This window comes from Hydra viridissima, unplaced genomic scaffold, assembly GCF_058129835.1.
Source record: "Hydra viridissima isolate aposymbiotic clone 2 unplaced genomic scaffold, HvirCarnegie_v1 scaffold_1, whole genome shotgun sequence".
Classification (NCBI taxonomy): domain Eukaryota; kingdom Metazoa; phylum Cnidaria; class Hydrozoa; order Anthoathecata; family Hydridae; genus Hydra; species Hydra viridissima.
In genome coordinates, this window is record NW_028324300.1 from 9,781,601 (window position 1) to 9,797,796 (window position 16,196).

The 16,196-nt window shown below is 29.4% G+C and overlaps 2 protein-coding genes and 1 long non-coding RNA gene across 4 annotated transcripts in view; 1 reads left to right on the plus strand and 2 right to left on the minus strand.

Moving 5' to 3' along the window:
- The window catches only part of LOC145187868 (uncharacterized), a 63,758-nt gene that overhangs the window by 34,511 nt on the left and 13,051 nt on the right, over positions 1 to 16,196 (minus strand). The gene's annotated exons all lie outside the window — the stretch shown is intronic.
- On the minus strand, positions 2,331 to 3,225 carry LOC149893272 (uncharacterized). The gene is made up of 2 exons (XR_016449261.1): positions 3,004 to 3,225; positions 2,331 to 2,697 (listed from the first exon to the last, which is right to left on the minus strand). It is a non-coding gene; the product is annotated as an uncharacterized LOC149893272 (long non-coding RNA).
- LOC145188175 (transducin-like enhancer protein 1) lies at positions 3,419 to 12,919 on the plus strand. Of its 2 annotated transcripts, XM_090076799.1 has the most exons (17): positions 3,419 to 3,689; positions 3,793 to 3,874; positions 5,568 to 5,671; positions 7,725 to 7,788; positions 8,098 to 8,142; positions 8,250 to 8,312; positions 8,496 to 8,570; positions 9,624 to 10,052; positions 10,168 to 10,359; positions 10,495 to 10,564; positions 10,690 to 10,752; positions 10,845 to 10,873; positions 10,961 to 11,290; positions 11,404 to 11,719; positions 11,823 to 11,946; positions 12,257 to 12,437; positions 12,572 to 12,919. In XM_090076799.1, exons 2-17 carry the CDS (start codon positions 3,815 to 3,817, stop codon positions 12,677 to 12,679), a joined length of 2,253 nt encoding a protein of 750 aa, XP_089932925.1. In that variant the 5' UTR covers positions 3,419 to 3,689; positions 3,793 to 3,814; the 3' UTR covers positions 12,680 to 12,919. The 2 variants fall into 2 exon arrangements, with proteins under 2 accessions (XP_089932925.1, XP_089932926.1); XM_090076800.1 differs by lacking the exons at positions 3,419 to 3,689; positions 3,793 to 3,874; positions 5,568 to 5,671 and adding an exon at positions 7,115 to 7,644.

Genomic DNA, 16,196 nt, shown 5'->3' on the forward strand with positions numbered 1-16,196 from the left:
TAATATATATACACACATCATTTATATTATCGGGATTAATAATTCCCCATTACGTTAAAGATAAAGCTGTTTATCAATTTATTTACCAGATTTATCATCATTTTTGGAAGCGTCTATAATTGTAAAAATCCTGATAAGGACAAACCTACGAAACAGATTAAAGTTTAAAAAAGGAAAACATAACGTCAATTCTAGTCCATATTCTGCAAAGTATTTATCAAAGTGTGCATTCTGAATCTCAAGGAAATGTTTGAAATAATATCTGGGTCTTTTTCTGTAACCAATCGCAGAATTTCATATGAACTCAAACTTCAATCCCACGTTTAAAAAGTGATGACTACCTACAGCCATTTTAACCACAACTTTCAGAGTTCAAATAAAAATAAAAAGTATTTTATAATTCTTTTAAACCCCATGAGTTAACAACTGTCGTCACTCATTTCGACACAGAAGACATCTGTAGATGTAATAACACAATATTTTATGGTTACTCGGGACTGTTTACTACGGTCATTGGAACTGTTTTATTTGAATATATGAAATGATGTGTTATTATTAGGAGCTACCTATATGAATATTGGAAATCTCGTTTATGAGATTTGATATTTTTAAATGTTGTTTCCTTTGTGTAGTGTGAAATGCAAATTAAATTTAAGTCGAACATAGTTAAATCTCTCTAACCTTGTGAACCGCCCCCACTGGTTTGTGGCCTGCTTACTTTTGGCGAAGTAAAGTAACTTTAAATGTAAATTTCTATTGCAAGATCTTACTCAAGTAAGCGTTTTGTTCTTTCAATTTTAGGAGCCGTTTGTATGGCGTACTTTCATATAAACGGCTCCTAAAATTGAAAGAACATTTTAAACTAGATATCTTTCAACACCGCCGAATACTTAAGCTATTTTTATTTTACCGATTGGTCTACTTTTTAAACTAACTCAACCTTGGTTCATTTAGTCAACAAAATAAAAAGAAAAACTATTGTATAAGTTTAATGAGCGAGGTTTAACGATCGAGCATTAAACATTTTCGATTTCAAAGTTAATTTATCGCTCGTGATTACAATCAGACTAATATTCTTACAAAGGAATATCCAGATGTCTTTTTTTTTTTTAAGTTTATATTGCCGACTCTTATTTGTAAAAGTTTGATAAAAGAAACAAACATTGTTTGCAGATTAAGGAGTTTTTAAAAAACATTTGCATTAAAAATATAAACTGAAGCTATTGAAAAATTAGAATTTATTTAAAAATCTGCTCTGAATACTATAAATTCAAGAAGTTAACAATTCATTAAGTCATAAGTTCGTCATTTTTTGCATTCATAATGCTATCTACAACACTAAATAGTTTTAGATTAAGTCGAAGATTGCAACCAACTTCTTCTATATTCCACTCAGTTTTTGTAGGTGGGAATGATAAGCTGTTTTTAGAAAGGGGTAAACGTTTTTATTCAAAAATCAGACGTTTAAATTTCAGGTCTTCTTGGCATTACACATCATGCACTTTAAAACAGTTTAATCAACGTCTGTAACACAATAAACACTTATGATCTTAAATTAAATTCTCGAGTTAATCGAGCGTTAATGAATAGATTTCATCTAATCTTTAAATAAGCTTATCTTCTTTAATGTAAACAAAGCTTTAAGAGCTACTGCCATATTATTTAATACATACATAGATGCATAGATACATACACACGTACATACATACCTACATACGTAGGTATGTATGTATGTATGTATGTATGTATGTATGTATGTATGTATGTATGTATGTATGTATGTATGTATGTATGTATGTATGTATGTATGTATGTATGTATGTATCTGTGCATGTATATATAAAATGAATAATTAGATTCCTAACAATCTTTTAATAAGTAATTCTCAGATAAATGGGTAAATGAAAAAGACGACTTTTTTGCTTTATCTTAAAAAGCAAAAAATGTTAAGATAAGCTTTAGTTCAACCAAACGCACGACTAACAATTGTTTACTTTGTCTTATTTACACTACAACACTTTTATTCAATGTGCTACTAGCTTGAGCTTGTAAATTTGAATGTATTGTTGAGTTTAAGAGGTTAAGTGTAAACAAATATTGATAACTTTATATGGACGATGAGACGGCATAGTCAACCTCAGTCCCAAGCCGGTGAAAGCTGAAATACCATATCTATCGAACGCTAAATGCGTAACCCCCGAGGCCGAAGTTGCTGAAAATGAAAGAATGCCACTTTCATTTTTAGACAAGACCAGCTTCGTTAGGAATATTGCTGAAAAAATTTAATTGATAAATGTGAAACAAGATGAAATAAATCAAATAAACTCAGGTAGGTGAGATTCCAAACTTTTCCTTTTTTATCTTCTAAATATCTCCATTTTCTTAACTTACAAATTTTCACTGACAGTTCAGGCTATGATTGGAAATGATTTTTAATTGAATAATCCACTTTCAACGGAACCGCTCTTAATAAAACAACATGGCTACACCACTACGTTAACAACGTAAGCACAAATCATGTAGAAATACTTTCAAACCGATCTTATCCTTTTCCCCTATATTGTCTACGTTGTCATCATTGATAATACCATAACCGCCGCCCAAACGTCATCAGCTGCCGCAGAATTGATTACTATCTTCTTTTACCTTTCATTTTAAATTAACCCGCAAAAATTCAATACGACGTCGCAGCAGCATCTAAGTGAAAAATAAATCAAATCGTATAAAAAAAAAAGCACAAAACAAACAAACAACGTTAATATTGATTAGTTAGCAAATAAAGTAAATTTGAGAACCGAAAGAAACAATTACATCCCTGTCTAATAAAGTATAAAGAAATTTGAACTCAGCTTTTCATAATTTAAAAAAAAAGCTGCGTTCAATGCATTTTGAAAGAATGTACTAATTGCAAGTCATATCTCTGCATAAAACATGTTGAAACGATGCGAACGTGCTAAAAAAAACAAACAGAACATTTTTGTTACGCGGAAACACGTTACTCACCTGCTGTATTTGAGCACCTTCGGCGAATGTTTAAGTTATGCAAATATTCTTATTTTCTTTGCATAAATAAAGTTAATTTTTCTTTCTTTGTTAACTTTCTAGCCGAACAAAGTCTGTGAAATAAATATATTAGAATAATAAATGAAATATATATAAAATTTTCGTTTTCTTTTACTTTTTTAGTTTGCCTACTGTGAAATCATTTATTTATTAAATACTAACTTCTTTTAATTTGATAAATCTAAAAAGCAACCAACATTTTTATAGAGGTTTTCAACGTGGTAATTTCGTAAAATGATTGGTTAAAAATAAAAAATAAAAATTTTTAAACGTGATTTTGAATACTTCTTCAATAACGAAATTTGATTGGTTTAAAATAAGATTTGTTTATATAGTTTAAGAGTTCTATTCATCCAAATTTGGTTTGTTAAAAAGAAACAACGACTATATAAATTTTCTCCGCGAACCGCGTGCCGACAGCAGAGAATATTGAATAACGGCTTGATAATAGATATTGAAGAAGGCTGTTTTTTATGGTTTACTAGAGAATGTTCTTTATTTTTACAAAATTTGTGATTAGAGCCCAAGTTTAAACTTTTATCATATTGCTTTTTATTTATATGAAAAGAAAAACATATCCAGAAGTTTTCAATGAAACAAAAGTGGAAGGTGGCAAGCGAATTGACGTACGTTCTAATTTAGATTTTTTTTTTGCTCTGTTATTTAAAGGCGCTATTTTTGCTGAGATCAACTTTTTAATAACAATTTAATTTTTCTGTGGTTTTTTAGTAATAATTTGAGAAAAAACTAGATGTATCATTGTAGCAACGGTTCTGTTAACAGCATAAATATGTACCCTGGAAGGCACACCGTAAGTATTTTTAACTTTTTCAATGTCTCTTAAACATTCAATTCCTTTGTTTTTAGTATTTAAATATCTTTAAAAAAAGTTAGAGATGTAAACTATAAACCTTTCCTAGACTCTATGTTGTGATGGATAATATTTTTAAATATTTTCTCTCACTCTCTCACTCTCTAACACATACACTCACACAATACACAACACAATGAAGCAATTCATCTAATAGTTGTTTGTCTGTGTTTGAATATTAACCACATTCACAGAAAGGTTGCATTTATATTTAAAAATGCATTTATGAGTTATTATACATTATGTAAGTTCATGAAAAATATAAGTTTAACGACATACAATTTTTCTTGATTAAGGTAAATAATGTGTATGTGATGGATTTATTCTGTTGTGGATTACATTATTGCGTTGTTAGTTTCCAAATAAGCAAATATGTAGTATTTGTTTATTGTAGCTGTTCCCACTGTTTATTCACATTAACCTACAAGAGTACATGTTAATTTGAGAAATCGATTTACCAAGTATATGCAAAGATATATCATTCAAAAAAAAATCATAATGTAGTGTAGCTTCTAAATTATTTTTTTAATGCAATCTTAAACATATTTATTTAAAAATATCTATTTGTTAGTAAATTTGGTTTTTTTAAAAAATAAGTAGCAGTTTTATCCTTTATATTTTTAAAGTTAAGTGATATTTAATGTTTTAATTTTTATACTATTAAAAATTTGATAACTTTTTTATTACCCATCATTAACCAACTAAATAAATTTAAGGCACCTTGACTATAATAATATGACCTATTTGTTATATTATCATAGCCAAAAAGTTTGATATCAATAGTCTAAACAAAAAGTATTCAATTTTCTAGTAATCTTTATATTGAGTTTTTCTTGACATCAATAACCAGCACTGAAGTTGGAACTTTTTAGAATGTTTTCTAATAGTTAAGCCAGTTTCATCTTCCCTAGATGCAATTAAATTTATTATTGTTGTCACTGCTTGTTTTAAAAATTTATTTGAAAGATATTTTGGTTTGTAATATGTATTTTCTTTTATTAAGACTATTTGTGTATAGTTTTAAGGGAGATTTTAAAAATTTCATAAAAATGACCACACAAAAAATGAACTGTTTGATGTTTTTTCCATAAATAAACAAGAATTTCCTCTGAGTAAAAGCACATAAAAATACTTTATAATTAAAAGCAAACAACAACAACAAAAGAGGCTGAACAACTATTTGTTTTGGTAACTTTTACAGTTTTTGTTTGAATTTTTATAAAAATGGAAAGTCTTAATAGTTACTTTTGTGAAAAATGTTTGCCATTCTGATTAAAGAACACAAACTTTTAAATTTTCAAACTTTAACTAATTTGGTTGTGTAAAAGGGCAGAAAGAAAAAAAAAAAATTGACAATTTCAAATTAGTTTTTTCTACCATTTCTTTAAAGAAAATATGTAAGTCCATTTTAATATGTTGTGTAAATTCTGTCAAATTTTTGAATAAATATGCAGTAAATTATTAAAGAGTCTATTTTAAAAACTCTGTCAATAGTGACCAGACTGTTAGCATTGACAAAATAAAAATACTAAAAAAAACATTTAACTTAGGACAGCTGAAGGAAGTTTTAAATTTTTTTTTAATCTGTTATGATTTTTATTCTTGATCTGTCACCTTTGCTTTTCTAATTTAGACATCAAGCCAACAAAGCAGCCAACCGTTCTCTAAGTTTTCAGTATCAGAAGCATGTGACAGGATAAAAGAAGAGTTTGGATTTTTGCAAGCTCAATGTCATAGGTAAATGTTTTTTTGATTTAAAAACTTGTTTTTCTCTAAGCAACTATTTAAAATATATTTGGCACCAATTTCCATAAATGAATATTTAAGTTAAAATCTTTGTGTTATATTAGGATTATTTAGATCGCTTTTTATTTTTTCCTTTAATGTGTAAATTTTTTGAACCAAAAATTTCTCTAAGGCTGTTATCAAAATGTTTGCGAAAAATTTTATGCTTAAGCAAACAAAAAATTATTTTTAGTACACTAGGCTATCCATAGAGGAAACCCAGGTTAAAACATGCTTTTTGAACAGTTTCAATGTGTGGTTTTTCAATTCCTCAGGATAACTAGGTTGACGATTAAAGCGGTTGATATGGTGTTTTTATCTATTTGCATCTTAGATTCTTGACTTTTATTTTTTAAAAATGTTTTAAATTTTTTTTATGAGTTATCATTGAATAATTTAAAGCCTGTTGGGTTATCTTTTTGTATCAAAACTCTTATCTTCATTTATGTTGAGCGATTTACTTTAACAAAGGTTTTTTTTTAAAATAAACTCTACTTATAATTTACGCAGATACGCGTCTTCATATTTAATTGGTTTTCTTTTTCATGGAAGATGGGAGTTTAGGTCAAATGAAGTTCTTCTAAAAGCCGATTGTTTATCGCAGACGTCTAATCTAATGTTACCAGCCGCGTTTATTCAATTAGACGCTAAAGTGTTTGAGAACGATTAATAAATTTGCTACAGAAATTAAGATTGATACAGATTTAATAAAAATTTAAAATATTTTAAATAGTTAAGAAGCAAGTCTGTAGATGAATTACACTACGCTAACTTTAGAAATAAATTGCTACGCGCCTATTTTGTTAGTTTGCGTTGCTTAAAATTAAATGTCACCTTTATTTTTTTCAAATGAAAATATCATGTTAAAACGGAACTTAGGAAATCCTTTATACGCAAGTACGACGAATGGGAGTACTAAAGGAACACCTAATATTTAGTTAAAATTGACACGAACCAAAATATTTCTGTTTTATTAATTAGTTATTGTCCAAACAAATGGTTTATCTGCGGTTAACAATTATTTTTGGTCTATTGCAAAAACCGCAGTGTATGAATGGAAAAACTTCTTTGGAGAAAAAACGAGTTTCTCAAAACATTTTTTTTTTTTTTAAAAAAAAAACAAATATTTTAAAAATATTTTATTATCATCAATTTTTTTTTTTTTTTTCCTAAAATTCAAGTTTTTTTTTTAATAAAAGTGGTATTTTAATTATTTAATCATAATTCTTATTGCACATAAACTATCGTCTGTTTTATTGAATGATTGAATAAGCGAGGAAACTTCAATCAATTTTTACAAGATGTAATTTTTTTATAACAATCTGTTTGATTTTACCGGGTGTTAACTTAACATCTGTTATTTTTCAATGTTTTTATGTAATTTTTTGTAAACTTAGTGAAGAAATTACGAGAAAACCTCGTTCTGACTTTTTTAATGTTGCACGTTTAGTACTCATCATATTAATCCTCTCATTTAATGAAATTAATTTGTCTAATTAGTTTTACAAAATCTAAGCAAATATCTTTTGCTGGAAGAAAAAATTGCTTAACAATCAATTTTTACCACTTCATACCATTTAACTAGTGAATTTTATATTTGCAATTGATCACTTTACTAATCTTTTCTAAGTTCATTATATTAATTACTAACAAATTATCTTTTACTACATCATGATTGCAGGATGCAATATAAAAGAATTAATATTTGTCTAAAACTAATTTTATTTTGATGATATTACTTTGCATTTTGAAAAATGATTTTCATAAGGTGGAAAATAAAGCAAGTTTCCAAAGCATTGGAAACTTGCTTTATTTTCATTGTTTTTTAGTGCATTGTCACATTACCTGGTTAAATCATAAAGCACTTTTTTGTGTTTGTTCTTAATGCACAAATGATGAATATACAATTACAAATACCAACTAAGGTAGAATTAATACCTTCAAAATATTTGGTTGTAGATAATTACAAAATTTTTTTACAACAAATTTTTTTTGCATTTACTAGCTTAAAGATTGAGTGTGAAAAACTTGCGTCTGACAAAACTGACATGCAAAGAGCATATGTAATGGTAAGTTTAAAGTTAATTATTTTCTTTTCTTAATTCTTTATACTGTAAATTAGTTTATGGAAGATGAGGTAAGCTCAACAAGCTGTCACACTTTTTTCACTTTATCTTTTTTCTTTATTTCATTTTGTTTATGAATTTTCTTTCGCTTGTGGACTTTTTTTTTTTTTTTTTATTTTACAGTGGAAGAATTAGATATTTTAAACTAATTCTTTAAAAGAATTCACTAAAATGTCAAATATCTTTGAATTTCTTTGTAGCTCTAGTTATTAAATCTTTAATAGAACTTCTTTTTTTCTTCTTTTTTTTAAGTATTATGAAATGTCATATGGCCTCAATGTGGAAATGCACAAGCAGGTATTTAAGGAAATTGGTTTCTGCCTTTCCTATCTTGTAAAATTATATTTTGGATTTGAATTTTATTTACAAATTATATATTAACAATCTGTAATACTTTTTTTTAGACAGAAATAGCAAAGCGTTTGAACACAATATGCAATCAAGTAGTCCAATATCTTTCCCAAGAGGTATTTGTTTGTAGCATCTCTAAAAAACTAAAATGTCTCTTTACATTTATCTGTAAACAACAGTCTAGTAATATGGGTAATTAAAGTGCTATCAAAAATTCTAAGTTATGTTTTACAGGTGTTCTGCAATATAAAAGAAGTGATATGATGACATAATGATAATTTGTTTGATTAATTATTTAGCACCAGCAACAAGTGTTGCAAACAATAGAAAGAGCAAAGCAAGTGACAATGGCTGAGTTAAATGCAATTATTGGGGTAAAAATTTTATACGTCCACACTTTAATGAAAAAGTATTAAGTTGTATTGTTATAAAATCATTTAAAACCTTTTACTGTTTTTTTTTATCTTAAAGTTTTTATTATTTTTTTAAGTTCTGAAACTTTGTACAGAGATTGAATTAGAGGATTACAAATTAGGGAATCATTTTATAGTGTTTTGTATTTTTTGCAAGCTAAGATACATGTTTTTCAGGCTGTGAAGCTATATTAACATGATGCTTAAATTAGTAAAGTTCTTAAATGACATTGTAAGAAGGTATAAAAATCAGTGTTATCAAGGAAATAAAAAAAACCCTTTTTAATAATCAGTTACGTATATATTGTCCAACTGGAATACAAGATTGTCCTCTGGAGTGTAGCAAGTATCACTCTAGAGTTTGACATGATTCTCCACGATTCAAATATACTCATTGGAGTCACTTTTTAGGCTAGCTTTAATGAAAACCTGGGGGGAATTGAGGTTGTCTTAAAAAGCTAGTCCAAATACTGTAACAGGTGCTGAATGTTGGTTCAACTGTAGGACAACTGTAAAAAACTTTAAAGAAGAGGATGGCTGTTGGTCTTCTAGAGATTTTAAAAAAATTCTTTGATCTTTCAAACCATTTTTTTTTTAATACTGTGGGAAATAAACTGTTTCTTGAACCTTGCCCTAGAATTAACCTTGAAGTGCTTCCTAACTACTTTTCTGAAGGTGTGCTCTTTCACATAAAGGTTTTAGCAACAGCTTTGAGCATAATGCCATGTCTAAAATTAGCTGATTTTTAGTTGTCATTTTTTTTTGTGCAAACAGTGACAATTTAAGTACAAAAAATTGTCATAGAACATTTGTTTTAAAACACTGACCTTTTTAAAAAATTTGCTTTTGCACATTATATAACAATATTATTAGTTTAATCAAGTAAAATTAAAGTTTTACCCATATAATGTGTAGTTCACATAAAGTCTAATAATCTTTATAAAAGTATCCTTAATTTTTTTAATGTCACTGAATTGATTGAATATTTACACATATTTTTGATTATTGTTACAGCAACAATTGCATCAGCAAGGTTTGCCACATACCCACCCACCAGGTGTTAGTCTGGCACATCCTGGTCTTCCACCACCTCACCTTCCACCTGGAACTAATTCTGATCTTTTAGCTCTTTCAAATGCTGTCTCATCTGCTCCACATCTACAAGTAAAAGAAGAAAAAGAAAGCTCTCTTCGTGATTCTCCTCTCCCTCCTCGTTCAAGTTTATACAATATGTCTCGTAATACAGCTGACAGTCACTCATCACATGGAAGTGATGATGGTCGTGATGAATATAGAAAAATTCTTGCTTATGAAAAGCGTGAAATGTCTTCTCACTCAAATATTCCCAATATTAAAAGTAATGTCAAGAAAAGAAAAGAAGATAAGGAAGATAGTGATCACGATAAAAGTGATGGAGAGCTAGTTGTTGATGATCATAATGATGTTAGTAATGTTTGAAATTTTCAATTTGAAAATATTCTTAATTTAATATGTGTAGTTCCTGTTTTAATTTTTATTGTAATGCAAGATTAAATTGGCTGTTTTAAATTATACATAGGATCGTTGTTCACCTGCTAATGGAAATTTGCTGCGAAAACGTATTGCTAATGGAGAGTCTTCCCCACCATCTTCTCGAAGTAACTCTGTTGATAAGAAAATAAAAAAAGAAAGTGGACGTGATAGTGTTGGTGATAGATCTGAGCGTCCTAAATCTCCACTTCCTTATGTTGGTTCAATCAAACATGGAAAGGTTTGTCAAAAAATTTGATTATTTAAAATTATCAAATTTTTAAATCATACATATTTATAAATATTTATTTGCATGTTAGGTAAAAAAAAAATTTTAATCTAAAGTATCAGGTTTAGTTGTTGTTGTCATATTTAGCAAATGATTCCTAAATCTGCTCCAAGTCCAATTCATACATCAACTGCAATTGCTAAAATTTCTCCAATACGTAAGTTATATATTTCATGTACATGTTAATGTTTATATATTTTTTTTTTTTGCTCTTTATTTGTTAGTTTTTGTTATTTTTGTTCTTTTTTTTTTTTTTTTAATAATTATTTGTTTTCTTTTTAGGCAATGGTCCATATCAGCCGTTTTTACCTACACACAGCTCCTCAGGGAATGATATGAGTCCAGGTAAAAAAAAAAAATATTTAAAAAATTTTGATTGTGTAAGCAGCAATATGTTATGTTTTTTTTGAGATATTAAATTTGGATTATTTGTATAGGAATGCATTACTCTTCGCGAGGACCTATGGTAAGAACTTTTTGTTATCTATTAAAATATCCATTATTAAATGATGTGATATTAAAATGATTATTTAGATGGTTCATATCTTTTTAGCCAGGTGGTTTTGATGCTACTCGGAGTATGGGAGGTGTACCTAGTTTTGGTGGAATACATGGAAAACCTGCATACTCTTTTCACATTTCTGGCGATAGTCAAATGGTACCTGTATCTCTTCCTCCAGATGCTTTACTTGGGCCAAATATTCCTCGACATGCACGCCAACTTAGTACTTTAAACCATGGTGAAGTTGTTTGTGCAGTAACTGTTAGCAACCCAACCAGACATTTATATACTGGTGGTAAAGGGTGTGTTAAAGTATGGGATATTAACCAAGCTATTAACCAATCGACTATTAGCAAACCTGTTTCAACTCTGGAATGTTTAGTATGTTTTTTACTTTCTACTGTTGAAGTATTTTAGCAGCATAAAAGGAAGTTTAGAGTCTAAAAAGAACTTAATGTGTATGCTTTTATTTTTAAAGTTCTTTTTGTTTTCAGCGTGATATTTATATCCGCTCATGTAAGCTCCTTCCAGACGGAAGAACTTTAATTGTTGGAGGAGAAGCAAGTGTACTTACTATATGGGATTTGGCTGCTCCATCGCCTACTATAAAAGCAGAACTGAACTCTAATGCTCCTGCTTGTTACGCTTTAGCCATCAGTCCGGACTCAAAAGTTTGTTTCAGTTGTTGCAGTGATGGTAATATAGCTGTGTTGGATTTGCATAATCAAAAAATTGTTCAACAGTTTCAGGGGCACACAGATGGTGCTAGTTGTATCGACATATCACCTGATGGCACAAAGTTATGGACTGGTAAGTTTTGAAATGGATTAGTATCTTGTTTTAGTTTTAAAAATTTATTTCAGTCCTTTTTTATTTTTTGTTATTTATTTTTACAATTCCTGTTTATTTGCAGGAGGTTTGGATAACACTGTAAGATCTTGGGATTTGCGTGAAGGACGACAGCTGCAACAACATGACTTCAACTCTCAAATTTTCTCGCTTGGATATTGTCCTACGGGAGAATGGCTAGCAGTTGGGTAGGCATTTTTTAATGTTTTTTCAAATATTTTTTTTTTGTAAATCTTCTTTAACCCTTTCATGCGCTGGGTTGTTTTAAAACAACAAATTAAACTAAGCTTCCCCAATTCAAATGGTGCATTCTAACCGATTAAATACAATATTATTTTAAAAATGAGAGTTGAAAAAGGCTGTAGAAAAAGTCTACTTTAACATTTCATAGTACCACTGTCATTTTGTAGATGATTTTTTATGGGTTATGTTAGTTATGGAAAAATAATTGGCGCATGAAAGGGTTAAATTTTATTTGTTTTTATTCTTTTCCTGTAGAATGGAAAGCAGTAATGTTGAAGTTCTGCACGTGACTAAGCCAGATAAATACCAACTACATTTGCACGATAGTTGTGTGCTATCACTAAAGTTCGCTTCAAGTGGGAAATGGTTTATAAGCACAGGCAAAGATAACTTATTAAATGCTTGGAGAACGCCTTACGGTGCAAGTATATTTCAGGTTTGTTAAATTTTTAAATTTTTTTTTTTTTAAAGAAGTTACAAAATTTATCTTGTAAAAGTTTGCTTTTATAATTTGGCTAATTTTACAACATTTTTTTGTTTTTAATATTGTTATGCTTTTGTTTTTTCTAGTCGAAAGAGTCGTCTTCTGTTTTAAGTTGCGATATTTCTGTCGACGACAAGTATATCGTTACCGGTTCTGGTGATAAAAAGGCTACTCTCTACGAAGTCATGTATTGAATCAATCGTTAAATTCATGTACTGAATTGCTGATAAATCACCAGCTATCGAGTTTACAAATAATGCATGTTAATGTCTAAAGCAAATGCGAGTTGCACGGAGAATTATAATGAAAACAATTAATGGTTGCTTTCACTGCATCAAATCAGATAACAATTAAACAATCGAATCGCTTGATAACTCGATCATTTATCGAATTAAACAGTGTTACATAGTATGAAAATAATGGCCAATTAAAAATGGGAAAGTTTTTATCAAGTTTTTTAAACTCCAAACCCTAATGGTTTTTTTTTCAAAATTTCTCTCCGGAGTTTTTTCGACAAAGTTTAGTTTATCATAAACAGCTTTTTTGCTCTTTATGAGAAGCTAAAACTTGACTTACTTTGGTAAAACTAATGATTTAAAAAGATTCTTCAATAAACTGGCTCCTCTTTCTCCTGCATTTGTAATGTTTATCTAAACGTTATAAATTAGGCTATAAAAACTGGGGCCTGGTACGAGTTTGTAATGTACGTCAGTTTTTTGAGAGAGCAATTTTCAAGAGTAATACTGTTTTACTCTTGAGTTTCGCTTAAAGTTAATATAGAATTTTTCCTGAACCCATCCCACTAATCCCGAACCGAGACTGGCAGTTTTTAGGAATTCCCTTATCTCCATTACTCTTAAGGTTTTCTCCATTAAATTTGTAGGAAATAATCTCGATTTTTGCGCGAAGGTCCTAACGTTATTATAGGGTCTAAACTACTTAGAATATTTTTTTCATTTTATACAAATAGAAATACTCTTTAATACTAACGCGTTAGGGGGTTGCAGCAAAAAATTAGTCTTTTTTTTAAAGCTTATTTTGAGATCAGATGAATCTAGTAGAAGTCCCATTACATTTTATTCAAGTTTCTTTGCAATATTTTTTTAAGTAAAACTCCCTGGAGTCTTTGTTCCTACTGAGCTTCCTCAAACAAAAGCCTTACTGAAATTTGTTTGGCCCTAACAGCCTGAGGGTTGTGCAAAAGCACCTTGTGTAAGCTCAAGGGCATGGGAAACCACGGGCATAGAGCATCTGTTTCTCTTGTGTACTCTTTCTCAAGTTCATCCGGGTCTTATAGCACTTTTGCATGAAAGTACTCAAAAATTTGTGTGATCATTTGAGAAGGATTCAGTCCGAGCCTACGGTCTTTGACTTAAAACTGCTCACCTAACCACATTTGTTTCATCTGATATGGTACTACTAACAGATTTTAGATCATATACAACGAACTTCAACTCAACCTTAATTTTTTTTATTGAACGTCTTTGTTTTGTCGACAATATTTTTCGCTAGATCTCTTATGCCTACCCTGTACCTTTCGACAATCTATAAATTATATACAGGCAGCACTCTGAGCATTTTATCCATAGATGAAATTTCAGGAACATTTGTCGATTTCGAATAACTTTTCATACGTTTCGAGATTGGTTTCATAGTCCACTAATTTGGAATGAGTTTGAATCAAGAGGCTTTATGTTTTAAAAACTCTTATTTCATATTAGTGTTTACAATGGTTGGTATGAGGTCAGAGTTCTTATAATTATACTCTTCTGTAATAATTTATTCATTCTCTTTGGAATACTTGAACCTGTCATAAATGGTAGTAAAGAGTTGATGACAGACAACTATTCCATCGTCAGCAGAATCTTTAACGATATTTGAATAGGAACGTTACAGGAGAGGAAATAGGACCCCTCCACAACAATACTGACTATTGTCTTCACTCTCTATTTCGTGTTTTTACATAGATATTTCGGAAAAGTGTTGGTGTGTGTGTCTATTTCTCTAATGGAATGGAATGAATGGTTACCTTAATTGAAGTCATATAAAAATGTCAGAAACTTTAGTTTTGATATGTCTATTTACATTTGCAAGAAATTTATCCCTCTTGTTTCATTATCAATATATATGCAGGAGTAAGTGGGTAAATTCTGTCCATCTAACTTCAAAGAACTTAGGAAGGTGAATTAGATTATTTCCGTTTAAACATCAGTATAAAAAAAAACCATCCTGGAAAACCCTTGAGCTAACAAACGTTCGAAATATCAGAATACTGAGTTTGAGCTCAATTGTTCATTTTTTTCAATTGAGCTCAAGATTAAATGTTTTTAAAAAAACGATAAGACTCAGGAAGAAGTTCAAAAGTTAGCGAAACTTTAAAAATTAATCAAAAAGAATGAATTCTCGGCCTCTGGTGATATTAGTTTTATTATAACTCAATTTATTAGTACCTTGCAATTGTTTTTTTGTTTTTTTTTTGGTGTGGCTTTTTTTCCGGTTTTGATGCAATTCGACTCAATGTGTTGCGGTTAATGAGGAAGCGTGAAATCAATGTTAAAACGGAAATTTTTAACGTTTATTGCTATCTAATTATCATGGTGATTAGTGATATATTTAGCTGAAGAATAATTATGCAAAAAGAGTTTCTTAATTATAAAAGACACTTGACTGATATTTAAGCGCCAAAAAGCATAAAACTTTTTAGGTACAGTGTACTTTAATTTTAGCAATCAAATTAAACAAATGATGCTCAAGAAAATATTTTTATACGTGGTGCATTTATACTTTTTATGGAATAAATGTTGAACATTGAATGAAGAGGTTAAACAGTTTTAGAAAATTGAATTCAACCACTTTTCTTGGAAAGTAGTTTATTACGGTAATTTAGTTATTACTATAGTTTTGTTATTTATTTGGTTGATAAGAATATGATTCAATTACACATCGTACACACCCTAATTTAATTTACAACGGAAGCCATTTCTTGATTACTTTTCAGGAAGCAATAAAAACCCAATAAAATTAATTTTTCTTACTTACATAATATGAAACAGTTAAAACTTGAAAATTTGGTAAGAGAAACTTCATAAAGAAATTAATTCTACTGAGTTTTTACTGTGTCCTGGAAAATGGCTAACGTTTTATTTAAGTTAAGGTGACAATATATCATCTTTAATTCAATTACATATCATCTTTGATCATTTTATGAGAGGGGAGAGGAATGTTTAAAAGAGAGTTTATGACGGCTGCAATTTCAAAAATGAAATCGCGACCAAGAACTTTTCTCCACATGCGATCGCAACGAGATTATAGTTAAGTCAACTGATTTTCTAACCAATCAGGAATCTTCTAATTTTTGTTGTAATTAAAAGCTGTCTTTCGTTAAATAGTTTGAGCATTATGATTTTGTTTTCCAATTCACAAGTCGATATCCCCGATCCGGCATCAGACGCTTATTTAGACGTTCGATATTTTTTTCCGTCATAAATTCGGCTTTTCCACCTTGTCCTTAGCGATGGCTAAATGGCAAACCACTTTCCGACATTAAAATCTCTCTATACACTATTTATTTTCGGATCATTAAAATGATCCTTGATTGAAAGTCTATCACGTATCGATGAAAATATTCACCTTGTTTGTTGGAATATTTTCCCAAAATTGGTTCAAATGAGTATATAATACAATTTTAAGTTTTCATCTCGACTTTTAACG

Excerpts from the sequence above, each read along its gene's own strand:
- LOC145188175 (XM_090076799.1), top strand. The coding sequence starts at position 3,815 with ATGTATCATTGTAGCAACGGTTCTGTTAACAGCATAAATATGTACCCT. Across the intron at positions 7,789-8,097 it reads TGCAAAGAGCATATGTAATG|TATTATGAAATGTCATATGG; the intron begins GTAAGTTTAAAG and ends CTTTTTTTTAAG. Across the intron at positions 8,313-8,495 it reads TCCAATATCTTTCCCAAGAG|CACCAGCAACAAGTGTTGCA; the intron begins GTATTTGTTTGT and ends TTAATTATTTAG.